Below are 27680 nucleotides of genomic sequence, written 5' to 3' on the forward strand. Positions count from 1 at the left end.
GGCGGGGCGGGCTGAGGCGCCTGCGCGTCCGCGCCCTGCGCATGCGTGCAGCCCGCCGGCCGAGGCGGTGAGGGGAGGCGGCGGTGGTCCTGCGGGCAGCCATGAGCGGGTTCGGGGCTGCGGCGCCGCCTTCGGGCTCCTCGGCTGTGGCGGGGGCCCGGAACGGCAGCAGCGACAGCCTGGAGAAGATCGACATGTCCCTCGGTGAGGAAGGCGCCTCGGGCCCGCCTCTGTGGGGGAGCGGGTGGAGGGGCGCGGGCTGAACCAAGCGCTGGGGCCGAGGGGAGCGGAACGAACCAACAGGCTTTGCCGGCCCCTGCGCGGACGGAACCAACGGGGGCCGTGGGGAGGCGGCCTGCGCCAAGTCGGGTGGGGGGTGGGGGGGAGCAGGAGCCTACCACAGCTGGAGCGCGGGGGGGCGGGATGAGAAGCTGGCTTCGGGGCCTGTGGGCCCGCCGCGGCGGGGACGGGAGGCGAGGCCCGGCTGTGTCCCCGGGAGCAGCGGGGCTCCCAGGGGCCTGGCCTGGGAGCATCGCCGTCCCTGGCTAAGGAGGGGCCGGATGGGTCCCCTTTGTTCCTTCTGGGTGTTTGAAGCAGGCTGAAGACCGGGGCGCTGCGTGCATTTGGCACCAGCCAGGCCCACGGCGCCCAAGCCTTTTGCTGGGTGGTTCCCGGGAGAGCGTCACAGGACCTCGCCTGGCACTCCTGGTTACAGAGGTGGGCGTTGTGAGATTGCCACTCGGCTGTCTTTGCCCTTATTTTCTTCTCAGGTTTGGAAGTCGGTAATGGCAAGTCTCCTTTGTAACCCTTTTGCAGTACTTTACCAGTCGGATCAAGCGTGATGTCATCTCTACCACGTAGTTTCCTGTGACAATCAACCCTTGGCCTCCCATTGGTTGTGTGTTAATTGCACAGCCTCATTACACATCTGCAGAGCTGTGTCTCTGGAGTGTGTCTGAGAAACTGACATCTCTGCAATTTCAAAGAGGTATCTCAGAGTAGATCTGGGACTATGCATTGAGTTCCCTTAACAGTTGGGGACACTTATGGTATGTTCCTGGAGTGCACCTTCCAGTTTAGTTTTAGAAAAAAATCAAAAGCCAACTGGTTTTGTACACTCCAAGGCTGCTCCATGATGCTACCAGAGCGTGGTAGATGGGTACTATCAGGATATTCACTTCAAAAAGCAAAGTCATAATGTGAACTAGAATGTTGGCTGTAGGTTTAGCCTTTGTGGATTTGTACAGTTTTTCCTTCAGTACATAATCTGGTGGAGTTCTTTGTTTTGGCAGTGGAGATAACTTGTTAAATGACATTTAGAGTGAATGGTGGAGTAGCATTACAGCATTCATATAAATCTATTTTATTTGTAGCACACTGAATCTTTGTTTCCAAGGTTATCAAGGTTAATAGAGTTATTGATTCCGAGTGGCCAGTTGTATTTTCGTATATTCCAATGTTTCTTGGCCAAGTTAATCTTTTGATTAGCCACTACTACGTGTTCTGGATATTGACTAATAGATTGCAAAGGGCTGTTGTGTTGTCGTGGTGATACCTTGTTTAAGAGGCTGTTGTGACCCACATTTGTCGTGATATCAAAAAAATTGATACAACATTAATCTAGGAAAACTTAAAAATCTAGATCTTAATATTCAGTATTTTCTCATATAGTAATACACTTGGCTTTGTTGCTGGTGTGTTATGTGCAACTCATCTGAAGCTAAGCTTCCAGTTTGATAATGTTCCCAGATTATTCAGCTGTTCTAACTGTAGGTTTGATTTCTGATCTCAGGGCAGGACAGGAGAAAGCTGAGACACACTGAAGCAAACAAATGCATAAAGTCCCAGATACCCTTCATTTCCCCAAATAAGAGAATAGCTGAAACTTAAGTTCTTCCGTTTAAAAACTTGTAACCCTGTGTGCATCAACAACTAACTTGCTAAAATGGGATTTAAGATGGAGCAGACAAAACTGTGAAGCAAGGAACTGCGGTCTTAGAGTGGTGGGTTTGTATCATGGATACACAGGAATGGGAGCAGCTATTATGCAGAATTACATGTTCTGTTCTAACAGTTTTGAAAGTTTCAGGTTTTGTGGAACATCACTTTACTATTGGTGCTACATTCAAATAATGCTCCTGGTTGAGTGCTGCTGTTGGCAGTGATAGTTACTGCTATTTTGGAGCTGTATACCCTTTTGAAGTGGCTTTGGTTTCCTTTGTTGTATAAAAAAGGATGGTTTGGTAATCCTTGCTCCAGGGATCATCGCTTTGGTAAAGAAGATTCTATAGAAGTCAAACCCTGAGTGACATGTATCAGTATTCCTTATCCTAAAGATTTTTTTTCTGAATATTCAATCATTTTTACAGCAATGTAAGCTGATTTTCTCTTAGCATTACTTCAGCACTATACAAAACACTGGATAACAATGCTGTGATTTTTGTTTGGGTTTTGTTAAAATGGTGTTTTCTCTGTTCTGTGCCATCTGAGTCCATTTGAACTCAAATGCAGTAACCTCGTTCCCATCTCTCCCTGACTCAAAAAAGGATGTCGACATGTTTGTAGTAGCTCCCCGCTGAAACATAACATTTTTATCTGTTATGCTGTCATGATCTAGATGCAAGAAACAGAATTTGGCACTTTGATTTAAGATCATTAAGCTAACAGTCAAATAAAAGCCTGCCACACATCTGTTGCTTTTCTCTTGTCTCCTGAGCCAGCTATCAGGTCAGTGAAGGAAATCAAACTGATGTGGTGTGATTTGCACTTGACAGACCTGCTGCTGTTCACTTTTCATCAGCTTATTACCTTACGTGTATTCTTAAGCTGATTAATTTGTTCAGCATTGTTGCCCTGGACAATAGGTAAGATGATTTTTTGGATTGCAGATACCTGGGGATAGAAGTCTTGTTTGCTTTTTTCCTATCATGTCAACCTCAGTGAACATATGAAGATAACTGATAGGCTGAGTTCTTGCTGTGTGATTTTTCCTTAAGTAACTTAGGATGGAAGAGCTAAGTCTTGAACCAGCATTTTGTCTGGAATCTGCAAAGTCTGGGAGTGAGATGGGATTATTTTTTCTTTAATGGTGTATAAAAACTAATGACTCATTCAGTTTAAAATTTAATGCTGGGCAGAATGCCGTGATCTTTCAAGCCTCTTGGGTTTTTTGGATGTATGCAACTGCTTCTCTTTTGCTAGGGCATTATATTATTAAGCAAGTGCTGTAAGACTAACAGGGACTGGATGTTTTATAGTGATAATATTTCTGGAACCTTAACTTGTATGTGCTAGCCTTGCAAGGTTAACTGGTCTATTTGCCAAGACTCTTAAGCTGCTAAGTTTTTTTCTTCAGAGCTAGAGTATATCTGCAGTGTGTCAAATTCTTCATTTTTTATTATTCTTACAGATGATATAATTAAACTGAACAAGAAAGAAGAGAGAAAGCAATATTCCCCTAAAATGAAAAGAGGACTTCAGCAGAATCGAACTCGACAGTTCAGGACACCAGGCTCCAAGTGGGGAATCCAACAGCAGAAAGGTGCCAAACATAATGTGGATTGTGCAGTATCTCTTTTGAGCTGAAATGTAACCTAATGGAATGTATGGATTGATACAGTCAGTTCAGGTGTCTTTCAAATATTATTATGTGTAGTTTTGATTATAATTTGATTCTTTTTGATCCGATTATGTTTGGTTTTGTTTCTGGTTCAGTGTGAGAAAGTTACTGAGATAGGAGCTTAGCTGCTTGAGGGATGTTAAGTCAAGGAAGAATTTACTTACTTTCTGATTTTTTTTAAAAAAATCATTTTATTTTTAGAAATTGTGTTGATACTTTATCCCTTCTCAGAGATGGATAGAAAGAGTGCTTATATCAAAGCCTGTATATTAGGAAATGGGGAGGCCTTGCCAGAGCTCAGGGCTTTGTGCAAAAGATCCAGCTTATTTATATTTGCTAGGTAGAGTTCTCGTAGTAGGCCTTCCCAAAATAGCTGTTTCTACAGACTGTAATGCTGGTTCTGGGGTATATAAATGGATAGCGCAGAGTGTCTGCATTGGCTTTTCTTGTTAAGAGCTTGGGACACAGAGGAAGTACTGTGTCAGCCACCTTAAGCCAATATTTTTACAGTGGAATACAAAAGGGTGGGGAAAAAAAATCATATAGAAAGGGAGTGAGAGAAGAGCACAATAATAGCTTTACTTGAAGGTTCCCTGAGTTAACTGTCAGTTTTTTTGTGATAAACAAGGGTCATATTCTAAAATGATTCACAGGTTTTAGTCCAGTACTTGGCCAGCGCCTCTTTGAAGTATAGGCTGGTTTTGCTTACATTTAATTTTGAAAAGTACCTTTTTGGCACTGGATGATCAAAACATAGAAAAGTACTGTCTAATCAGAAAGCTTACTTCAAAACAAGCTAATTAGGTGTTTAAGTTAACACATGCAATTTGTTGTTTAGTAGCATTCATTTAAAATGAATACACATCTGTCTGGTGTATTCACTGTGATCCCATTCTATTCTTTGTGTTGCTTCGTGTTTGTTGTAGCAGCAGCTGGTAGTTAGCACCTTAGAGTAAATGTCTTTGGGGATCAGTGGAATGTCCTGTTGCTCAGGGCTCAGAGGAGTTTTGCTTTTTATACAGGCCAACATAGCAGTGTTACTTGTGCATCAATTGGTGACAGTGCATCAGTCAGCCCAAGTATAAGAATATTGGTGTAGGTGAAGAGTAAGTGAAGTTAAGTCAAAGATTAAGATTGTCAAACATGTAGGCTTCTATTTATGACCACTGTTGTCAAATGCAATTGTTTATGATCTAAAGGGCACAAAAGAAGCAAGTATTAGAATTTAAAATTTTAGGAGAAAACTGAGCTGCAAATATAAAACTCTAAAGACGACCGTCTTGGCAGCTATTTTACTTCCATGGAACCCTCCCTCCTTGCTTGCCCTTGTTCTAGGAAAAAGCAAACAATTTTTTGTAAAATGGGCTTGCGGCATGTTGAAACATTGTGAATAGCTTTAACTGCTCCTTCCTATACAACTCCACACATTTTCTGCTGTTGAAAGCAAACCTCTTTTATATTGTTTTTTGAGCAGAAGATATATTTAATTATTCTGAGCATTCTACTTATTAGTAGCTTATGACCAACAGATTTATTGCTGCTTTGTTGCCATTGAAGTTACTCTGATAAGTTGCAAATTCTCAGTTGTTTATGGACAGCTACAGAAACCACAAATGATCAACAGAATTCAATTCTTTGCGGTTTTAGAAATGGCTGCCAAATTCTGGAAAGAAGCTAGGAACTTGAGCTAGTACTCTTTTAAGCATTCGGGGGGAGAAACAGAGAGAAGAATATGGTTCTTTAAATAAAAGTTGTCCTTGGTGATACACAGAATGCAACTGCACAAAACCCTGTGCAGCCTGAGCTAACTTTGAAGTTGTCATTTTTTTGAGCAAAGATTGGTCCACAGAGCTCTCGTAAGGTCCCTTTCAGCCTAAGTAACCCTGTTTCTCAGCTTTTCTCTTTGAAAAGATTATTTGCTAACCACCCACAAAATGTGGGTACATAGCAGTTTCTCCATGGCAAATTTATCTAAGCTGTGTTTTGGTCCATAGCGTACTTCATGTGGTGGCTCCTGCCTCATGAAAAAACACAGATTTATTATCGATGCTATGAAGTCAGATATGTCAAAATTAATGTGTCTGTTGCTATAGCGCTGACTCCTTAGTCTTAAATTTATCTTGCAGTCTGAGGTTGTAGAGGGGATGATACTCGAGGGTAAAACTGAAACATGGTTGTTATTCATAGCGTGAGGCTAAGTGGCTCCAGACAGGGTTAACCAGACCCTTGTAACTGGAGATCTGAGATGTTTATACTACAGACCTCAGACTTACAAACCTTTTATATTCAAAGGCTGCTTTCCATTCTATTTCATGCAGACTGCCATGCCGACTTCTAATTGAAAACACTTTAAATGTGATGTAATTCATACGCTGTTTAATATGGTGTTGTGGGCCAATTGCTATGTTCTTTTTTCTTAAGTCATGTCTTGGGAACCACTGATCTAAATAAATAAGCTTTGAAGTTGCTTTTGTTCTTTTTTTTTTTAATAAAACTGGTAATTTAAAGTTTGCTGAATGGGTAGAGAGCTGGGGGTTTATTTTGGTTTGGTTTTGTATTATTCAGTGCTTGATGAAGTTCCATTTCGGAGTATTTTGGTAGATTTCTATGCCAGAATTAAGTTGTCCCTGTAGACATGTTAGCAGCAGAAATTAATGCAATGAACTAGAGCAAAACTGTGATCTATACGAGGAGCTGATTATTGTGCTAGGGCTTGGGCCAGACCTGCTAAAATAACTGAATGACCAAATTGTCTTAAAAAGTATAGTGATAGGTTCTGCTCTAAGGCTTGAAGCCTGCAGCCAAATAACTTGCATTGCCTGCATAGCATCTTAAAGCAGTAAGCTTTTTCTTTGAATAATAATTGTTGAACTTCTCATGCTTGTTGCAGGTTATGGTAAAAATCGTTTGGGACGGAGGAAGAAGATAGCAGGGAAGAAGCGTTCTTATGGAGTTATAACCGGCTTGGCAGCCAAGAAAGCAGTGGGTTCGCACAAAGGAATTAGTCCCCTGAACAGACAACCACTTAGTGAGAAGGTAATTAATGCAGTTCTAGTGGTTTATGTAAGAAGAGATTAAAAAAAATTAAATACAATGGCTTCAGCACAGTGTTACTGCAATATAAAATGGAAACATCTGGTACAGCCTTTTATTAAATTAGGGATGTGTTAGCTGTGTTCTTGTTTGTTAGAGGGCGTGGTTAATGACTAGGTTGAAAGTTGTTTTAACACTTAATTGGGTTGCAGGTGATGAAAATTGAAGTACAGAAGTGTGTTCTGTGCAAGTATGGAGATAGTAACTGTATTTTTACAAGAAAAGCTCACTTCTTAGGATTTCTTGTATTTGCATTGCTTCGTTACAAACCAGTGATTCAGCCAGCATCCAGACCTTAAGCATGTACAAAAATGGAAGCTTTTGTAAAATACTGAACTCCATCAGTAGGCTCCCTCTTCTGTACTCCTCCAGTGTGTTGTCTACTCCATCTCATTCAGTATTGTAGGATGGGGATTGCTTTTGGATTTGTGAAGAATAATTTTAAAGATGTGTGAAGCATGTATTTTTTCAGTTTGGGGAGATATAATAACCAAAAAGTAACTGCTAAGCTCTTGGGTTTTGTTTTTGGTGGGTTTTTTTGGGGGGGAGAGGGTAGCCTGGAAAGGAGGGGAATATATATATAACTCATGCAAGTGTAGAAGTTATTTTCAAATTATACTAGACTGTGAAAGGTAGGCAAAGCCAAATGTATTCTCTATGCAGTTTGTAAATTGGAATTGAAGGAAAAGTGTTTGTGCACAGTATACATATATGCTATGTATGTTTACTGTTTTTTAAGAATGCACAGCGGAATTACCCTGTTTTGAAAAAGAAAACAAACCTGCAGAGACAATCTGAAATGCAGAGAAAGCAAGCTCCAGCCCTTAGGAGGCCTGCCCCACTAAATAGAAGGTAAAATACCAACTCTGCTTTCTGAACTGTTCTTGACAATTTTCCAATGAGCCTTATTTGATGGGACTGAGTCCAGGAGAAGATGGTAGGTACTAGCAGTAGTAATACAGTCAAGACCATCATGTGTATGAAGTTCTACAAATTTGGAAGCCAAGCACAGAACAAATGTGGTCTCAATACAAAGCCAGATATTTATTACCATGTAGAGCACTCTATTTGTGAGCACCTGGTATTCTGCCTTCGTTTAAATCGTAGGCAGCCTATATGGAAATGGCCAATCTGGATTTTGGTAGCTTTGAAACAAAAGCCATGGGTTTCTGAACTTTCTACATAAAATGCCTTTGTGGAAGCTGGTGCCATCTTCAGTTTCATGGAAGCTATTGCATGTTTTATTTGTGCTGGAATTAACATGCCTGTTTTAAACTGCATCTTAACTGGTGTCCGTGATGAAAATTCTCACTATGTGACTATTGTAGAAAGTGTAAGCAAACTTTCTTTATACATACCAAGACTTGTTTTACTTTAATCGGCAACATTTAAAGTGCTGGAGGATACTGAGTGAAGTAAAAAGCAGAGTTAATGACCATACTGTCCTGTGACGTAGGAGTGTTAAGCTTCCAAGTAACATAAGTGATTTCTCCATTTGAGTAATGTGTTTTGTTCCTAGTAGATGAGCAGCTTATTGCAACAAATGTTCAGCCTCAAAGAGGCAACGTTGCAGATGTCCTTAGGGACGTAGTGGGCTCTAGCCTGCCTTCTGTCATAGTCTAAGATGTTATCTTTGGAGCCTTTGATAACTATACTTTAATAAATATTACAGGAATAACATGCCGTCCACTTTTGCCAGAATTGGAAACAAACTAAATCAGCAGAAAGACACTCGTCAAGCAACTTTCCTGTTCAGAAGGGGCCTGAAGGTAATAAAAATCACTGAAAACAACAACAAAATTGTGCCACAGGTTCTAAGCTAACCTATAACTCTGATATTAATGAATTAACTCTGAGTATCAGAGCTGAGTAGAAACTTTAGGTGGACTGGGAAATAGGTACGGGTTCTTCTAGGGTAATGTACTTGTCCTTTTCAGTTACTGTAACCCATTGAGTCTTGCTTCCTGTTCCAGTGTAGCTGGACTGTTCAGAGGGGCATGGAACTTGTCAGAATGTTTGAGGGTAGTTGCCACGTATTAATTTTTCCTTTTAAAAGTAAATGTTGGAAAGCACTGTACAGCTTGCAAAAGTTACCTTTGGGTGAAGGTTAGAGCAGAAATGTGTTTTAGAATCTGATTATGGAGTGGTTTGGGGTTTTTTTTAAATTTTTTTGGGGTGGTTTTTTTTGGGGTGTGTGTATATATTCTAGTTATTTAAGTTATTATTTTAATTACCTAAGTATTTTTTAGTTGTTTTGAGTAAGATAGAGAATAGAGAGTGTGCAGTGCATGATAAGGGGTGTTCTCAGTTTTCATTTGTACCCACATTCTATGTCTGCCATTGTTGTGAATGTAAGTAGCTGTTGTCTTCCATCCATATGGATTGTGGAATTACGGACAGGATCAGGAGGGAGAAAACCAAAACCAAAGTCCTCACAAACAGTAGTGAGGCTTAGTAGCATATTGGATATTATGTATGTTAACATTCATCAGGTTAGGAACTAGCCTGGTTTTTCTTGCTGGCCTGATAACATTTTGGTGTACCTTGGTAAAGTGTATGTTTGCTGACATGGTCCTCAAAAATGTTTCCATCTCTTTATTGGTTAAGTTACTGTCATTGACAATTTTTAAATCATTTTGTGTTCTTAAAGTAATTTTTTCCCAGTGTCTTACAAAGGAGTTGTATAGCTATCTTTGAAGTCTCTGAAAGTACAGCCCCGTTCATGCAGAGCACACAAACAGCTTTAAATTTCTGGTTTTTTAACTGCTATATTTCCAGCTGCTACAATGGGAATTGAAGCAGTATTCAAATCCAGTGTCTGTATTGATGTGTTTTCAGGTGCAGGCCCAAGTGCAGTCAACAGATGATCTTGATAATCAGACAGTAAAGAGAACTCGTCAGTAAGTATTTAATTTGGAAAACTTCAATTTGGTTACTCATGATTCTTGTTTTAGCTGTGGCTTCCTGGCTATGATAATTGAATGGGGTTTTCCCCCCTGGGTAGGCATCAGCTGAGTGACAGTGAAAATTATCTTCTGATTTAACCAGGAGGACTTTGTATAAGATGCTTGCAGGAATGAGGGGGAAGTTGGTAGCTTCAGAGGATCAGACTAATCTCTACCACTTGTGAATACTGCATAGACTGGAAGAAAAATTCAAATGTCAGTGTTCTCCTGAGCTCTTGAAGTAATTTCTATTTTATTAAAAAAAATAATAATATATATATAAGCCTATGGAGCAGTTTGGAAGTAAACAAGGCACGCCACAAGGTAGATACTTGGCTTTCCGCCCACGTATTCTTCCCATATCATTCTGTGCCTGTTAGGCTCTTGGCAACTTGTTTGTTAGTAACACAACAGGCTGAGTTGTGTTACTAGCAGCATATGCCACAGACCTGCAGTCTGTCACCTCTGGTTTGCTGTGAGGACCATTATGGCCCCATCTGTGGCAAGGAAACCGAATGTTTTAAAGAAGTGAACATCTCAACCAGTGCTGTAGTTCTGGTACACCCTGCCAGCATGTGATGTAGCACTGACCTGAATAGGTTTAGATAATGTAAAAAAATACAAGAATCAATAACCAAGCTCCTTGTAGATTGTTTGACTGCTTGTGGTGTTCATACTGGCCTATATTCTGAAAGCTTGTACATTCTTTACTAGCCAGCGTTTTGGACACACATTTAAAGGTATTGAAACTTCTGCCACATTTTTGTAAGTGATTTCTGTGTTTTCAAACTAGATGGCGAACTTCTACCACAAGTGGAGGGATTCTGACTGTGTCTATTGACAACCCAGGAGCAATCATAACCCCAGTGTGAGTTTTCAGAAAAGTTCTGAAATGTTCTTAAGTAACTGAAATCACTGTTCTGAGCCGTTTAGTAAGTTCCTTGCAGATAGTATCTCAGGTGATCTGAAGGTCACAGCTTTTTGCGAAGACTTCTAAACCTGCCCCGTTTCTGAGCTATATTTGTATTAACATCACAGCTGGATTTCACAAGGCATGTCCCAGTTGGGGGCTTATTGTGGTGTATAGAGTTGAAGAGTGGTGGGCTGATAGATTTTCATCTTGCCTGCCTTTCCCAAATCACTGTATTGCAGCTCTTTTCCTTCTCTATCTGAATGAAAATGAATGAACATCTGGTTGATGAGTGATGGTAATAGTTCCTCCCTGATCCATAAAGATACTGCTGGAGTTGTGATTAAAGAAAGCATTGCTTTATTTGTCTTTGGGAAATTGATGGTACTGTTGTTTCTTGAGGTGTTTTATTTTAAAAATCTCTTGAGTAGCTCTTTCATTAGTAGCATTTTACCTATAAGGAAGACTACCAATTGTTATTTTTTGTATTTATGGGAATAATTAACTGCAAATGATGCGTTTGTCAGTAGGAGAGAGAAAAGATAAGATGGCTTCCTGCCGGGACACTTGCTGTCTGAAAGCAATTACAAATGGTACCCTTTATAGTTCTGCTTGACTTTTACCTTCTCGAATTTGTGCCTTCCAGCTATTCATCCAGCCTGATCAAATGGCTTGATGAAACATTCATAATGCTATCTGCATTAAGGCTTTATTGCATAAAACATATATTCACTGTGTCCTTTGTAATATTCTTCTTTCACAGTTCCCAGAAATTACGATTAACTCGTACTCCTGTGCCACCATTTCTGATGAAGAGGGACCAATCTGAAGAGAAGAAGATTCCTAAAGGGGTTCCATTGCAGTTTGATATCAATAGTGTTGGCAAACAGGTAAATGCAGTTTCTTTCCTTAACTGTGGAAGTAATTCCAAGACAGATAAAAGCCAGTGAGCCAGGCACTTTCCTCCTAGGCTCACTAGTGACAGAAAGAGGGAACTAGTGTCTACTTCTTGTTTCCACTTCTGGTTCTTCCATTAACTTGCTATGTAACTTCAAGCAAGTACCTAAACTCACTGTTCCTGTTCTTCTAGTTCATGTCCTGCATGCTGACATGCTTTAAATGGGATGTAAAATGTTGACTATTTCTGAAAGCCTTCTGATGTTCCTGCTGTGCTTGAATCAACAGCTGTGTATAATTCAGGGATGAGCTTCTTGCAGTTGTGTAATGTGCATGGAACCCTGACAGCTGAATTTATAAGGCAGCTTTTGCTATGCATCTAGGAAAAAAAGTTAAATGTGATGATGTAAAGGCTTGAAAGATGAGCAATTTTTCGTAAGTTTCATGAAGGCAGGCAATTTGGTGCAGGAATCTTGGTGCTGTCATTGAAGGAGTTCTCTTATAATCAGCTCCTTACTACCAGCTGTAGAAAACTACATGAGGTCAGGGTGTCAGTCTGGATTTGTTCCTTCCATGAATAAGCAGTATGTCAAAAATAGTCTGCTACTGTATTGTGAAAATAGTTGAACTTTTGGACTAGATTCGAGTCTAGTGCCTCAACTGGATGGACTGGAAAGCAACCTGCATTAACATGGTTAGAATGCTGCATTTGTTGAAGTTGCATAGAACCTGTGTGGGGGAAATGAGTGTAGTGAAAGCTCCCTTTTTCAGTCTGTCCTCAGTTCAACTTACAATATTTTGAGTAGACTTTCAGTTTTGACATTGTACATCGTGTACCATGTGTTCTTAACAAATTCTGAGAAATGCTAGCTCTTGATGTATAGTCCCATCTGATTTTTTAAATGATGCAGGAAATAATGAAATCAAATCAAACTTCATTTTTTGGGTTTTTTTTTGTTTGTTTTTAAATCAAAGTAAGGCAATTAAGAATTCAAGTGATGATACAAAATGAGGAAAAAATTATTCTTGTCTCTGTTACCTTCATTACATTAACCTAACATCTTTTAAGTTTATGGTTAAAAGACTTTATTTTTCAGACAGGGATGACATTGAACGAACGTTTTGGGATCCTGAAGGAACAAAGAACAGCACTGTCGCAGAACAAAGGAAGCCGTTTTGTAACAGTGGGTTAACCTGACAGATGGACTTGAGCACTGATCCCACCTACCTAAGAAACTGAGATAAAAGTGGGCAAAAGAACACAGCATACGTCACTGAAATTCTCTAGACTTTTTGCTAAAATGGTGGCAGAACTATCTCTCTTTATTACTTTTACTTCAAATGGTAAAAGATATGATGCCCTGAGGGGGGAAAGTGGGGAAACTGATCTGCTGGAGTGGCACCATCACCTGGTTGGAAAAGATTACATGGCCCAGCTGATGACAAACACTGGTTTTGGTTCATCTTGCAAACATGAATTTTAAAAGTTTTGGGGTTGGGGTTTTCTTGTTGGGTTTTTTTTTTTGTTTTATTTAGGAGTGCTCAGTATCAGTTCTTTGACCCCTCTGTTATGGTAAAGATTGTGTAACTGTTTCATTACAAACCCCATTTTAGGGTTTTTTAGGGACTGGCTATGAACTTTCCTTTGGACTGCAGTTTGGCACAGAGCCTCAGTCCGTGAATACTTTGGTAGTGATGTAGCAGCATTTTTCATGGGAGCATTGGTTGTACTTCTTTGTGCTTTTGAAGTTCAATTTTTTTTCCTTTCTTGAAAACTTAATGTTTTGCATCCTCACTTTTTCATAAATAAAGCTATTAGTTGAGACCCAAAATATATAAAGGGGATGGGGACTATTGTACTCTTATCCTTAAAAGTTTCTAGATCATATTGGAGGAATACTGCACAGGCAGTATGAGAGTAATTTATATTACAATTAGCTCAAGTTCATCTTCCTCCTCTGCAAATGGAGTATGCCTGTCTCCTATTTTTTCTTGAAACTTTTGCTTTCTATTTGTTTTTTAAGGTTTTTTTTCCACAAACTTAATGCAATAACTTCATATTTTTGAGTAATTTCATAGGAATAAAAGCAACAGTTTACAGGGAGGTCAGTGGTATGGTAGAGTTCCTTACCCTCCCAGACAGAATTGTTATCTTTCATACCTTGCCCCAGAGGGTTTTCTCTGGCTCTTAGAAATAGCCAGAGGCAGGCAATCTAATGGCACTTGTTTGTATATACCAAAGAGAGTAAAGATGTGAAGCTCATCAGAAGTGGTCAGACATCTTGAAATTGGCTGAAAGTAGGGAACATTGCTGGAGGAAAGCCCTCAGTTTGCCAGCATGTGTAAGGCATTAAGCAGGAGCACGTAGTCACTTGCTTTAAGCTTAGTTTTGTGCCTCAGAATCTGCAGGATGGTAACAACTGAAACATCCTCAGTGTCTATTTTTATGATCCCTAAAACTGAGGCACCTGTTCAGAATTGCTTCCAGACCAGGAACTGATGAACTTAACACTGTTCTATAGCAATGAGATTTAGGTGCAGTCAGGTTGATTGGCTTGCTGCATCCAGAAATGTTTATGGTCTTTGAAGTAGGTTTAATTCCTTTTATTGTTCTTGAAGAATTTACATTTGACTTCTTACAGAGGTGGTTTCCTTGCATTTTTATCTCAAATTCCAAGTTAACTAGCATTTACCAGGAACTTCAACGTTGAAGAGCATTTGACAGTAGAAGGGCTTTTGTTTGTACAGCAGTTTTAAAGTCAGAGTGCATCCTGATGCTATATAGTACTTAAACCCTTATTTTTAATGTTGAAAGATATACCTTAGCAGAAACAAACTAAACGTAATGGTGTTAAGAGATTTTTCTTAATTACTAGTAGGATTTTTTTTAAAAAGAATGTCCCACTGTTAGAATTTGAGTAAAGTGGTGTCGGTCACCTTATTTCAGTGTATACATTTTCCATGTGCCAGGATGCAACAAAAAAAAAATCTTTTGCATCAGCACAGATGCAAAACATTGATGCAATGCATCAAAAAATGCTAGTTTGTATTTAATGAGAAGATGCTTTACACTGTACCTTTTGGTATTTTTTGGAGAAGTTATTACATTTGATCTATTCTGAAGCTGTTAATTTTTCTTTTTTTTTTTTTAATAAAAAGTTACAGTTTCATACTGTCTTGTTCCTGTTATAACCACCTGGGCGATACATCGGTTATGTGATTTTTCTGGTATCCTTCAAGGGCTTCTTAATTACTCAATTCTTACTAAGCCGCTATTTGGTATATTCTTTGGAACATTTAATTCAAAGAGGGCTTGCATTCATTGCCCAGCTTAATAGCCTGAAAATTGAGCACCGTATAAGCTCACTTGCATTTAAATGTCAGCTATGAACCTATTTTTCAGTAGCACCGTCTAATTTAGTGGATTGGCGTGATTATAGTACCAGCTCCCTTAATGTTCGGCCCAAGCACTGGTTTTCGTGTTGCTGGAGCATGTCTTGCTAGCAAGAAGTCGCTGCCTGGCGTTGCAGGGTCAGCGGGAACACCCTGACGGGCTACGACGGTGAGCGCGGTGCTGGCCGAAGGCTCCGGTAAGCAGTGCAAGTGCTGCTGTTCATTGATGGTGCAGGAAAAAATTACAGCCTGTAGGTACCAGTGGTAAGGTGGTGCCTACAGCCCTTGGTTCTCCCTCGCCAGCTTCAGGCAGCCTGCGGACACGCTACAGTTGCAGCGTGAGCAGCAGGCCGGCGCTTTCCCGGAGCAAGGTGGGCATTTATTCGGACGCTGCAACGAGTGCGACTCCTTAAGGATTGATGACATCGAGGAAAAGACACGGAGCAGTTGGTACTTCTCCCTCCTGGCTCCCGTGTCCCGTTGTGCGGCAGCCGGCGGGGCGTCCCCCCACCCCACCCCGGGCGCCTACGCTTCCGGAGCTCGGAAAGCGTGCCGGCACCACCGCCGTGGCCGGGGGCAGGCGGGCCCCCTCGCACGCCAGGTTACCCCAGGCGAATGGAAAAATGACGCCCCAAAAGAGCTGATTTCGGGTTATTTTGCCGAGGCGCCGCGCGTCCCCCTGCCCCCCGCCCGGAGACGGGCGGCTCGGCTGCGCGCGCGCCCTGTCACGGGTGGCGCATGCGCGCGCCCTGCCCGACCCGGGGCTTTCCCGCGCCTGCGCAGGGGCGCGCGAAGCCGGAGCGGCGGCGGGCGGCGGCGGGGGGAAATGGCGGCCGCGGTGCTGGCGGCGCCGGAGGGTGGCTCTGCCGTGATGCCAGCGGGGAACGCGGCGGCTTGTTCTCCGCCACCCGGCCCTTCAGGCCCGGGTTCGTGGAGCCGCTCCCTAGATCGAGCCTTAGAAGAAGCGGCGGCCAGCGGTACCCTCAGCTTGAGCGGCAGGAAGCTCCGGGACTACCCGCGGGCCAGCGCTGCCAACCACGACCTCAGCGACACCACCCAGGCCGGTGAGGGACGCGGCGCCGGGGGGCGGGGGGGCCGGCGCAGCGGGGAAAAGGAGGATAGGGGAGAAGGGGGGACGCCTGGCCCTGCCTTGCCCTGGTAAGTGCCTCGGGGCTGGGGGCAGCCGGTGTGGCGGGCCCTGGCAGCTCCCCATCGCGGGGCGGGGGCGTGGGGGGTGGCTGTTCTCCCCCCGCCGAGAGTGAAGCTGAGGAGATCAGTTTGCTGCCTCCTCAGTAACTTGAAGCTGGATGCGCGAGGAGGAGAAATTTCCTCAGTGGATGTTGGGGGGGGTGGAGCCCCCCTCATTCTCTTGAGGGGTGTGGGGGGGATTCCCTCAGCGGTGGCGGTGCCCGCAGGACTCGCTGGGGCCGCTTCTCCCTCACGTTCCGGCCGCCCCCCTCCGCCCTTCCTCCCCCGGCCCGCGGCGGGACAGGGAGCCGGGGCAGGGTTCTCCGCCCTTCTCGGCCCCGTGAGATCGCTCCCTTCGTTGGGTTTTTTTTTCTTTGTCGTTTCTACTCTAGAGGTGTTTCCCTTCTCGGAGGCGGTTTTAAAACGAGTGATGAGGCTTTTCTCGGTACTGCTGCGGTTTTAGCCAGGCATGTTCTTGTTATGATGTATGTCTGTGTGAGGGTGTGTGTGTTTATACCCATCTATACGCGCCCTTGCCATCTCTCCCCATGTGGTGTTGGCAGGGGCAAACAACTTTCCAAGACGGGCTGTCAGGTGTGCATGTGCCAAAGACAACTGTTTCTTCTGCTCTTATGCTTCTATTATGGTTATGACACCCATAAACAAAATATGAAAGCTACTGTTAACAAAGTGATGGTTTTTTTCTTTTTTTTCTCCTGTATGATACAGATAAAAAGATTAAGGATTTTTAAGAAATATTTTACAAGGTGTAGTAAGCAGTAGTTTTTTTCCCCCCTCTGCTCCTCAAATATGCACATAGCAGTAGATTAAAAATATATACTTTACTTGTAAGCACTGGATGATAAGCAAAACCATGTTTGCAGAGTATGTTTACATATTACTGTATTGAGTACAGAGATGAGACTTGGGAAATGAGAGTTTGTGCAGGATGTAGGATGTAGCATTGTATAGAGCAAATCTAGTTTATGTTTGTTTTGATTGTCTAGTTGTATAAGTGAAGTAGGAGTAGTTTTAAAAGATGTCAACACGCTATTTGTTTAGCTTTGATTGCTTTCTATGCAGTCATTTAGATTTTCTAGTGTTTTGAGTTGTAGCTTAAGAAACTTAAAAATAAACTCCAAATGTCACATTTTTTAAAGTTACCATGTTTGTTAGTTTGTTGATACACTCTCAGTGAAGTAATTCACAATGGAGCCTCCTTTAAAATTGTCTGACTTCATACTCTGTCCGGTAACAACCTATTTCTGCAAAAATCTGTCATTAATAGAAAAATATATATAAAAAACCCAAACCAACCACTGACCAAACCTTGACGCAGCCGTTTGGTTGACTTGACACATCTATAAATAAAAATGCTTCTTGTTAGGGTATAAAGTTTTTTTTGTTCAAAGGGTTTTCTGCAAATGCAGTTGCACAATGTATGTGTAGTGGGCTGATCTGTAAGCAAATGCAGAACACGCATTTGTGAGGGATTTGGTTTTTTGTTTATACTACTATTCATTTACTGTACTCTTAAACAATTTGTGGGAATTCTTGTTTCCACCGAGGTTCCCATCTATTGTGATGACTATTTACATTGTAGTTGTTCAAGAAGCATTAAATGCTAATAAGCGGCAGTGCATACCATACACTTTTGTGCATTTATCATCACAATGAACCTTAGAAAAAAGCTGGAGCTGTTCTTAAGTTGTAAGAAGCAAAGCTTATGGGGTGGATGGGGGATGGAGACATTTTGTTTAAATTCTCTGTTTTGAAGGCTGCTGTGAATAACTTCGTCTTGTGCCTTTAGTGTGGTCTGTTCTATGACTTTTCTGTTTTGAATAAGGCTGAACAGTGGAGAAAAATCCGTGCAGCCGTTTCTTACCTCCAGTTTTTAGTTTAGCACTCAGCTACAAGTTTAATCCGCTTCTTTCCACATGTCATTTTTTTTCTTGTGAACCTTCCAATCCTTTTGTATGGGAATAGCCACAAATAATACAGTATTATGTATATGTGTGTTAGGTGTTGCAAACACTTAAAATAAATACTTTTAATAACTGCCTAGACTGTAGACTCCCAAGTGCCTTCCTGCATGCTGTGCTGCAAAGATTCAAAGCACATCAGGTGGGGCATGTCTGTGTGGAGTTTCATAAAAATCATTGGAATTCCACCCAAAGTATAAACTGAAGACAAGACAATGTATATGCAAACCTTACTCCTTTTTATGTTCCAGAATAGACACCTCTTTAGTGTGGATCATGTTATACTGGTATAGCTCATTCCTATTATAGTAATAAAACTAATTGCGTGTCACTGTAACTGCATCAATGCTAAAGAGGTGGGAATGAGTCACATCCCTTATTAATACAACTACACTTCTAGAAAACCAGCACCTAGCATAGCCTTAAGCCTTAACAGAATCACTGGCCTTGCCTGGAAGCTGCTGTTAACACAGATGAACCAGCAAAGCGGGTCAGGAGGAACAGGGTATTAGAGATTAGATGCCTGATCAAGTTTAGTTGGGTGCTCTGTGCAGATTTTGAGGTTGATGGTGGGTAAGGGGAGAATCCCTTTAAGTAGATGTCAGTCGTAAGGTACATTTTCAAACATTAAATCAATGGAAAGATCACATTTCATTGGATACAGAGTTGACAGTAATACTAACCATGGTGCTCAAGCTGTAATAGCTTCTAGGTACCATTCTTAACCACTCACTAAACAATCATCAGAGCTGAGTTTCTGGCAGGTGTAACTTAACTGTGGAAAAATACTTGATAAACAGATAACAGAATATCTCAAGTTGGAAGGGACCCATAAAGACCATTGAGTCTAACTCCCAGCTTCTTGCAGGACTACCTAAAACTAAACTATATGACCAGATCAGGTTTGCTGTGTTTTTATTTTGGAAGTTAATATAATATTTCTGTTAGGCATCAGTGAAAAAATTAAGTTCCTTGTTAATCATTTGCCTCAGTCACTAAACTTTTCACTGGAAAGTGAATTCTCTAGTAATGTCAGAGCCTCATCTGCTTCTGGGCACAGCTGTTTTCCAGGTGGTGAAGACCCACAGGCAGCTTTTTAAACCAAAGTCAGTGCTTAAGGTTGTTCTCAGAACTGAGCAGGTAACTTCAGCAGGCATTGAAGTAACAGTAAGTTCCTGGTTGTTTTGTACTTCAACTGGAATTAAGATCATGTAATATAAAATCAAATTGAAGATGGGGTGGTCTGTGCTTGAGAGCTTTGAATTGGATTAGCAGGAAGGTAGCTTCCCACAGTGTGTGATGCAGTAGTCCATCTAATGTTCCTGTACATGTGGGGTGGCTCATGTACAAGAAAAGCAGCATAATAATAACTTAGATACTGAAAGAGGGGAAGGCAGCTGTTCTTTATGCTCATTCTTACAACTTAATTGGAATTTTAGGAAGTGACTCAAGCTTTACAAAGTTCATTGATGATGAATAGTGAGAAGCTTCTTCATTAACAAAGCAAGGATGTACTCTTTTTCTTTTGTACTCTTTGCATTTAACCTGCATTATCTATCCACATTTTATCTGGGTTTAATTACAACCCATTTGTTTATTCCACTCTTGTTCTTGACCGGGGAGTAGAAAAATGAAGGGCTATAAACCGTCTAAGTTAAATATGAAAGGAAGCACAGTTTCATTTTGCCAGTGTTAATGTAGACTCTGATGTCATTATTTGACAGCTTTCCCAGTGGCCTAAAGCATACATTGAGCAGAAAAGTTATTTGTCAAATCCTCTATGACAGTTGTAATTACCTAAACCACTCACTGTCTCTATTTTTAAAGGAGAAGATGGGAACGTGTGGGTTTAAGCAATAAAAGAAATGGCAGTTGTATGGAAATCAACTAGTAAGATAATTACATGCAGTGTACTATGTCTTGTTTCTGGAATATATTAGTAGTGAAAAAGGATAGTAAGACTCAAAGGAAGAAAAAAAAATTGTCTGCTACTACCTTTTGAATAACTTTGCCAATAGGTATCTCTACAGAGTTTTGTTCATAGTAGCTTTCCATAGAAATGGTAAAATCTGGCCATGGTGTCAATAAAATTTCTATATGATAAGTGCTTGCATGCATTTAGAAGGATTACAGTTACTATATGAGTGTTCTGCAGTAAAAAGTCTCACTGGTATTTTTCTTTCCTGCCAGAAATTTAGTTGATATTACCTGATGAAATGTAAAACAGCTTGAGAAGTACAGTGTGGCTCATACAGTATTGGCTATATTTCCCAAACATTTGTTCTTAAAGCCAAAACAGCAGAATCTAAACCAGCCTAAGATTAAATAATTGTTTGCAAAAAAACATCTTTGGGTTACTGTATCTTGACTATAGTTTTACTATGGTCTTTAAGATAATTTAGAAGGAAATGGGATTATTCTTTATTCAAGTCACAGGCTATTTGTCAGAAGAGTTTGCAGTGTTGGTGCTTAGATTATCTCAAGTTTCAGTATTAAAAATCAAAACTAACATTTCATTAAGGTAGTTCAGAGTCTTGTGCTCAGATTTTTATACTTTTCTCTACCCTTACCAAAACCTAAATGGAAATACACTGTCCAGAGGTTCTAGTAGCTGTAGGGGTGAGAAGGAGGGAGGATGACAGTCATTCCCCAGACTTTAGATGGTAATCTAGCTTGTTCCATTCAGTTGCACTCTTTGCGACTCCTACTTATGTCAGTCCCTTTATAATTTAGCTTGCTTCCTCTTGTTTTCTTTCTTGTTACGTTTCTGTTATTAGAAAGTCTTGATCTCACGTGTGTTCTGTGCATAAATACTGGCATTTCTTAGTCTAGGCTAACGGAATTAATCTGAGCGTGGTGCTTTGGTAAGGTGGTAAACTGAAGTTGGTTCTCTTGCTTATTTTGCTACCCTCAAAACACGGAGAGCAGTAGACTGTTGTAGTTCATTTTTGTTGTATGTGTTCTGTTGGGTTTTGGTGGAGAGCTGAGGCCTGCAGTGATGCTCAATGGTTCTTGGCACACTGGCAGTGTTTCTGCCTAATGTTTTATAGCATCTGGGGAAGTGGAGCTTAAGCTTGTAGTTTCTAATCCTTGTTGCAATAAAAGTAGTAAGTGACATTCGGAATGCCTTTGTTTAATGAGTTGATCTTTTAAAACAAAAAACCAAAAAGCCCCACCATCAAACTTTTACTACCAGTAAACTTGTCTAAGTGGTGTTTAGGGTTGCATGTGTTTCTAGTTACTTCCCTAGTAGTCTTCCACTTCCCTACCTCTATCATGATCAGACTTTTTACCCACCCACCCACTACAGTCTTGTCTGCATACATGCTCCTTTTTGGAGATAACTGTAACTACATACAAAGTAGAGAGGAGAAGATTGATAGGTGAATATACTGAGTCCTGCAGTCACATGAAGGACAATTTCAAGTTTAGGAGGAAAGGAAATGTCTTTGTTTTTCTCATGGTGTTTCCAGCCCTCTTCTCCTGTGGCTGTACCTGTGCTTGGAGGTAGCAAATTTATATTGGTTAAGTACTCCCTGAAGTCTGTTGTAAATACACAGCCTAATGTGATCCAGGTTCTACGCTGATGCCAAATGGGGAAGGTCTGTCTGCACCTGCTGCTGCACAGTCAACACCAGTAGTCATTGCCTTCCAGCAAGCTGTTTCATACTTACCTGGCTGAAAGCTCAGTCAGTAACTAGTTGGATCAAATCTTTGGACAGCTCGCTACATTTTCACGTGTGTGTGAGTGCCAGCAAACAGAGAGGGTGGAAAGACTGTATGGGGTGATAAGAATGAGATGGTCTGTTTTGGCAGATATGTAAGCTTAAGTTGACTTGCATCAATTGTGAAATCACATCTGAACTCTATTTTGTAGCCTTTGCCACTGACCTGTTGTAGATTTGCTAATTATCTTTTGTAAAACAATGTGCTAGACTTTGAATCGGTAAGCCTAGGATTTTTTTCTTTTAGAGTGTGGCTTACAGAGCTGAATTGCATTCAGTGAAACTTTACTGCTGACAGATTTCAATCTCATGCTTTCATTTGGCAAAATACATTATTTTATGCAAGTAATTTTAAACTGATGGTTTAGGTTTCACTGTAGAATGCAGCAATCAGTTTCTTCAGTAGAAGAACCAGCAGTAAAGAATTATTTACAATAAACACTGCAAATTATATAGCATGTGTTAAAAATAAAATTACATGGTAGCTAACGAAAAGGCTGTAACTCAATTCAAGGGTTCTTCTCTCTTTAGTAACTAATCGGGCTTGGATCTCATGGTTTCCAATGTTAGCCAAACAGCTTGAATTAATTGCAGTTGTGTATTTAGCTGAAATCATGAGCTCTGCAGTGTGCTTTCTTCATCTGCTGTGTCCCCCTCTCCTAAGTGGAGGGGTCAAAACTCATTCATGTTAAAGTGTCCTGGCAGTCCGTGCTTTAGAGTTAAAATACTGCTTTAGTTCTCTGGATTATCGATACTTAGAGAAGATTGCAAAGGATAATACATTGTGGTCTTTTCTTTATAGGATTGTTTTGCTTAAGTTAGTATTTTTGTATATATGCAGGAAGAGGACATTTCCACTTTGCAGTCCCCAAAACTGTCCTGATAGTGCCTTGCTTCAGCCTCATGTAGGATTCTGCACTACAAACCACTGCTTTCACTGACAGAGCCCAGAAGCCTCTTTAGAGTGAGGAGAGTCTTTGTTCTTTCCTAGCTGGTAGTTTTACTGATTTGAAAATTAAAATATTTGCAGTCATAGTCTTCTCTAAATGTAGTTCAAGCACTCCAAAATGAGGACATGCCTAAAAAATATCCAACTTGCTATGCAGCCCAGGTGTTGGCTGCTGGAACATAGGGATTTTAACCATAGTCTGCTCTGTGCAGAAGGCAGTAGTGTTAGCAAGCATCTATTGAATTATTTTTCCCCTGCATTGCTGAATGACCCATGTGAATTTTAGTCTCTTTATTTTGCTTATTGCTTTAATTTAGCTCTGAATACAGAAATATGTTATTGTTGCCTTGGGCTTTTGGGTAGTGCTCCCTATTATTGAAAAGGTTTCAAACACTTTTTCATGTAATCTCTGTGAAGTGAAGCAAGGTAATGTTACTGCATTTTATATATACATATGAAGCTCGGAATCAAAGCGTTTGCTGATTTGGGGTACTAAATTCAAAACAGTGCCTGAACTTTCAGACAACCAAGCTTGTACAGGTTAATTTTTTTGTTGTTGTTGTAGTTCTTAAGAACCTCATATGCCTTGGTGACTCCTCAGGAGTACTGGAAATAAAGCCCAATATCTAGAAAAATGGAAATACATGATTGATTACTACCTTTGGAAAAATTAGGTTAGAAGATTTGCATGGTGTTATGAAGGAAATATATGGCACTGACAGGATGAAATCTTTTTCCAAAGCAGCGTTAAGCAGCTTTCAGTTTAGCTATCCCTTTTTCTTTGTGTAATTCCCTGGCTTTTCGCTAATGTTTTTTCAAGAACAGTCTCTTGTATAAGACTGTTACTGTGATCAGTCGTGATTCTTCCAGTCATTTCATCCTGTCTGAAGAAATCTACTTGAACAGAAAAATCCTGATCTTGGGTGAAAAGTAATATGCAGTTGTTAATTAAAGACCTGTGGATAGTAGATATGCACAGGAAGTGAGCAATTAAAGTTATGTGGGCATCTTTGATCACAGGCTATGCTGTCTGCATACTTGATTTAGCAATGTCATGTAAATTTTTAACTGAGTTCTCTCTATGCAAAATGTCAGTGCCTTTTTCGGGTTATTTTCCTAATGCTGCATTCCAAATTCAGTCTGAATTTCTAGATTCAGTTAAATGGAATCATGCTGGCATCTGTGTGACTCATAAGGACAGTTCAAACCTTTACATCCATCAGGTCTCTCTTACCTGAGCCAATAAGAGAGCAGTAAGTTGTCATTCCTTAGGACCTGTTTGTGGAATGGGATGCTCTGCCTTTGAGTTGTACAGATGTTTGAGAGGAGAGGAGTGATGGTATGTGCAGGTCTTGGCTTCTGTGGTTGGTGTATAAGAGGAGATTGTGCTCTTCCAGGTTGGGGTTTCTCCTTGTGTTCATGCCACATGTTCTGTCCCCAGCAATATGTTGTTATTTTAGTTCTGTCTCTTCTGTCCCCAATTTCTTTTTTCATCTCTGTCATCACAGCTTCCATGTCTCAACTTTTATTCTTTCCTTGTTAATCTTGCCCTCTGTCTGAAATGCCTCTCTCGTTGCCAGCTCCGAGTCTTGACACCCAAGTTGTTAGCACAATAAAAAGAGGAATAATCAGTATCTTAATGTTTGGTAGAAAACTCCTTGTAAATCCAAGGAAAATATTAATTTTAGGGTGCTGATAAGCCTAGTAGTGATTTAAACCTGCTTAATTCATTATTACTCTTATTTATGGCTGTATATATACTACTCAGTTCCATCTTAGGCCAAGGCTTTTACTGGTCTTTGAGTTGGTGTCATACACTGTTCTCTAAGAGTAAGAGTCACTGAGCACAGTAATAGCAGGACAATTAGGTGCTTGTCATTACATTGACTCCAAGCTCAACTATGGAATAAATGTTTTTGTAGGGGGCCACAACTGAATGTGGTTATGAGCCATAAAATATCTGCTACTTCCTTTTATTCTGCTGGCTTGCCAAGGGGTAGCTTAGCAGGGTACAAAAAATATCTTTGGAACCCATCTGTGCTAAAACAGCAGATTGATCGTTTGAGCTGTAAATGTGTTGCAAAATATTCAAGTGTTCTATATTGCATGGTGGTTCTGCTGCTGTGCAAATTGTATTCCATCATTCAGGGATGCCTGTGTGTCAACAGATTGTTATAATTACTGTTAAAAGTTGTAGTGTAAGAAGGAAAGTCTAGAAGCTTCGCTGCTAATACCCTTCACTGGTGATTAAATGTTAGCTTTAATTCTGAGCATGGTAGAAGAAATTTTCGTGGAGAATACTACTCCACATACACCACCACCCCCATAACTGATACTGTTCAATCTGCCTTGTAGTTCCTGTTCTCCTTGAAAACAAATTATTTTTAAAAATCAGCTTTATGAATTGAATTTTCATTTTAAAGGTGCAGTCATAGCATTTATTGTGAGACTATATTTAACTGCAAATTTCTTACTATGGTCAACATATTTTTCTTATTTTTTGTTTTTAAGATACTTGCTCACAATTTTTCTCCCTTCAAGTTTTTAATTTTCTCTGAGGGAGAAAGAGTGTTAATTTGTAGTTAGAAATAAGAGGAAGAAGACTTTGGTTTATTTTGTTAGTACCCAAATGCACAGCAACTATTTAAAATCTGAAGTATTCCCTCTTTCTGTTGGTTAATTGATACGGTGAATATTAACAAATGATTCTGAGATTTATTCTCTCTTCATGTACAGTAAGGAGGCTAGTTTTTTATTCAAAAACATTCTTTTTACAACTTGCTACTGTTTACCTGAAGGTTTATTTATACTACCAGAAATATACTTTTAAGATTATTAATGTGATTATTAAACAAACAAAAAAAAACCCAAACAAAAAAAACCCCAAAACACACACACTCCTTAATATGAACATAAAGCCATAGTCCCTCTCTTACTTGGCATGTTATAATTTGAAGAATTAACTTTTTCCCAGGGCTATACTTTAAGATATCAAGAATATAAGGGATTACAAAACCACACCTGTATCATAATTGAGAACTTTATTCATTGCAATATGCCATAGTTTTTGCAGATTTAACTTTCAGTGCTTTTTCCATATCATTACATTCATCACAGGTTCAAGTGTGCAGATGGTTATGATCATGTGGTATAAATATGAAAAAATTTAAGTATGAATAAAGAGTGTGGTACAAACTATTTGTCTATCCTAGGTCTGAAACTTGCATTTTGTTTTCTAAAAATTGGTTCTTTTAGATACTGAAAATATCTTGACAGTACTCTGCTAACAGATTGCAAAGTTGATTGCTCTTCTTGCTTTTTTCAAGAGCGTTTCTGTTACTTAATGCAAGAATCTCTTCCAGTTCACAGAATTTCATCTAGACCAAAGTATTCAAGTAAATAAAATAAATCTTTGAACATGGCTTTCCTAGCCAGAAATACCTATTTCTTATGAAATTAACATGCTTCATGTTTTTCTTGAATTTAATTTTTTCTGCACCATGGCATTCTATTCAAATTGCTGTTAGGGAACAGATGAGGGAATTATGTTCACTGCTATTAGTTAAGGAGTTTACAGCACTTTGAAAGGGGAAGGCACAACGGAAGTGGTACTTTTCCCCCACAAAGCCTAGTGCACATGATTTGCGTGTGAATTGTGTAACTAATACAGATGTAATCTTTGAAGTGTCTGCCTTCTCTGCTTTCACAAATACATGCTAAAATGAGGAGTGCATCTGCTGATCTGTTAAGTACTTGATGTCAACATTACTGAGTGTAGTTTCTGTTCACAGTCCCTGTAGTTCTGCTTCAGAAAGTGGGTAAGAAATAAGTCTGTGGAAGTTCCATTTCAATATGAGTTATCAGTTTGAAACTAGGTGTTTTAATAGCTTTTCACATTTAAATAAAATTAAAATATTATTCAGGTTGTATTTTTCTTAAAACATTTTTCATCTTTGGATATCTAAAACAAAAGTAAAAAATACATATTTTCATCAATAATGGAAATGTTGGCACAGTACTTCCAGATTTGCAGTATTTACATAGATATATGTATCTATGTAATACTTGGGAACACCACTTGTGAGCAGTTACCAGCTGGATGTAACTCCATTCTTGTTTGTAAAGAATTGTTAAATACTATCAGGTGAAATATAAACTAAAATGGGTTTATTTTCAAAAATATTCTATGGTTAGACTTTTCACAGGTTTCTCATTCTTGCTTTATAGTAGCCAAAAGAGTTTTATTTTACTTTTTTTAGAAGTATAGATGTGTTTCTGTGCTTCTAGTGAGCTTGTGGTAGATTTTCTTCGTCTTGTACTTACAATAACAAGATCAATAATACTTTCAGGGCAAGAGAAGTATTCAGTACTGTCACTGTTGTTAGCATTTTATCATGATTTTTCTTTTTGTGTAAACTTCAAATATCCTGCTTGACTTGCATTTTCCTACCCTTACTGCTCACTTTTTGCTGATCACTCCCATATTTATGCTGAAGCTAAATTAATCTTTTAATGCTGTGCCATTTTTATAATGTCTTCAGAATTGAATATCAGGACCAATTATTTTCAATGCATAACCCTTCCATTTTGCTGTGTGATATTCATTGGTTTGTTCTTTGCTATTCAGTGAAAATGGAATTTGTAATTTCAGGTCTTTCAAGTTATCAAGTACCCTTGCTGCATCAAAGCCCGTCTCTCCTATCTCTCCATTCTTCTGTGCAGACTTCTGAAGGCTCAAAGTTGTTGAAGCTGAATTATTTTCATTATGTCTCTTGATTAAAATCCAGGGAGTGATTGTTGCATGGGACTGTTTTCTCTGGTTTGGGGTTGGATTTGTTTGTGCAGTGCTGGAACTACTAGTTTACCTGCTTTTTTACGTAAGTTGAAGACTGTTGTCCCTCTTTTAACCCAAGCTTGTTATCCTAGTGAGGTTCTGGGGAAAATAAATGGATTGAGTAAATATTAAATGTATGCTTTTA

The 27680-nt window shown here is 40.0% G+C and overlaps 2 protein-coding genes across 20 annotated transcripts in view; both read left to right on the forward strand.

Annotated features, from left to right (window-relative positions):
- Nucleotides 1-37: 37 nt before the first annotated feature.
- Nucleotides 38-14634, forward strand: FYTTD1 (forty-two-three domain containing 1). Of its 2 annotated transcripts, none has more exons than XM_040612580.1 (9): nucleotides 38-204; nucleotides 3410-3541; nucleotides 6510-6655; nucleotides 7452-7564; nucleotides 8385-8481; nucleotides 9551-9612; nucleotides 10451-10525; nucleotides 11331-11457; nucleotides 12562-14634. In XM_040612580.1, exons 1-9 carry the CDS (start codon nucleotides 102-104, stop codon nucleotides 12655-12657), a joined length of 951 nt encoding a protein of 316 aa, XP_040468514.1. In that variant the 5' UTR covers nucleotides 38-101; the 3' UTR covers nucleotides 12658-14634. The 2 variants fall into 2 exon arrangements, with proteins under 2 accessions (XP_040468514.1, XP_040468515.1); XM_040612581.1 differs by having other exon boundaries at nucleotides 12566-14634.
- Nucleotides 14635-15657: 1023 nt separating this feature from the next.
- LRCH3 (leucine rich repeats and calponin homology domain containing 3) overlaps nucleotides 15658-27680 on the forward strand; it is a 68261-nt gene continuing 56238 nt past the window's right edge. For all 18 annotated transcript variants that reach the window (XM_040613004.1, XM_040613011.1, XM_040613015.1 and 15 more), the window contains exon 1: nucleotides 15658-15921. In XM_040613004.1, coding sequence (XP_040468938.1) covers nucleotides 15684-15921 — 238 coding nt within the window. In that variant the 5' untranslated portion in view covers nucleotides 15658-15683. The remainder of the gene's footprint in view (nucleotides 15922-27680) is intronic.

This window comes from Falco naumanni, chromosome 13 (genome assembly GCF_017639655.2).
Source record: "Falco naumanni isolate bFalNau1 chromosome 13, bFalNau1.pat, whole genome shotgun sequence".
Lineage (NCBI taxonomy): Eukaryota > Metazoa > Chordata > Aves > Falconiformes > Falconidae > Falco > Falco naumanni.

Bases quoted from the DNA above. Each gene is read 5' to 3' on its own strand.
- FYTTD1 (XM_040612580.1), top strand. From the start codon at position 102: ATGAGCGGGTTCGGGGCTGCGGCGCCGCCTTCGGGCTCCTCGGCTGTG. The intron at 7,565-8,384 runs GTAAAATACCAA...TAAATATTACAG, and splicing joins CCTGCCCCACTAAATAGAAG to GAATAACATGCCGTCCACTT. The intron at 8,482-9,550 runs GTAATAAAAATC...ATGTGTTTTCAG, and splicing joins TGTTCAGAAGGGGCCTGAAG to GTGCAGGCCCAAGTGCAGTC.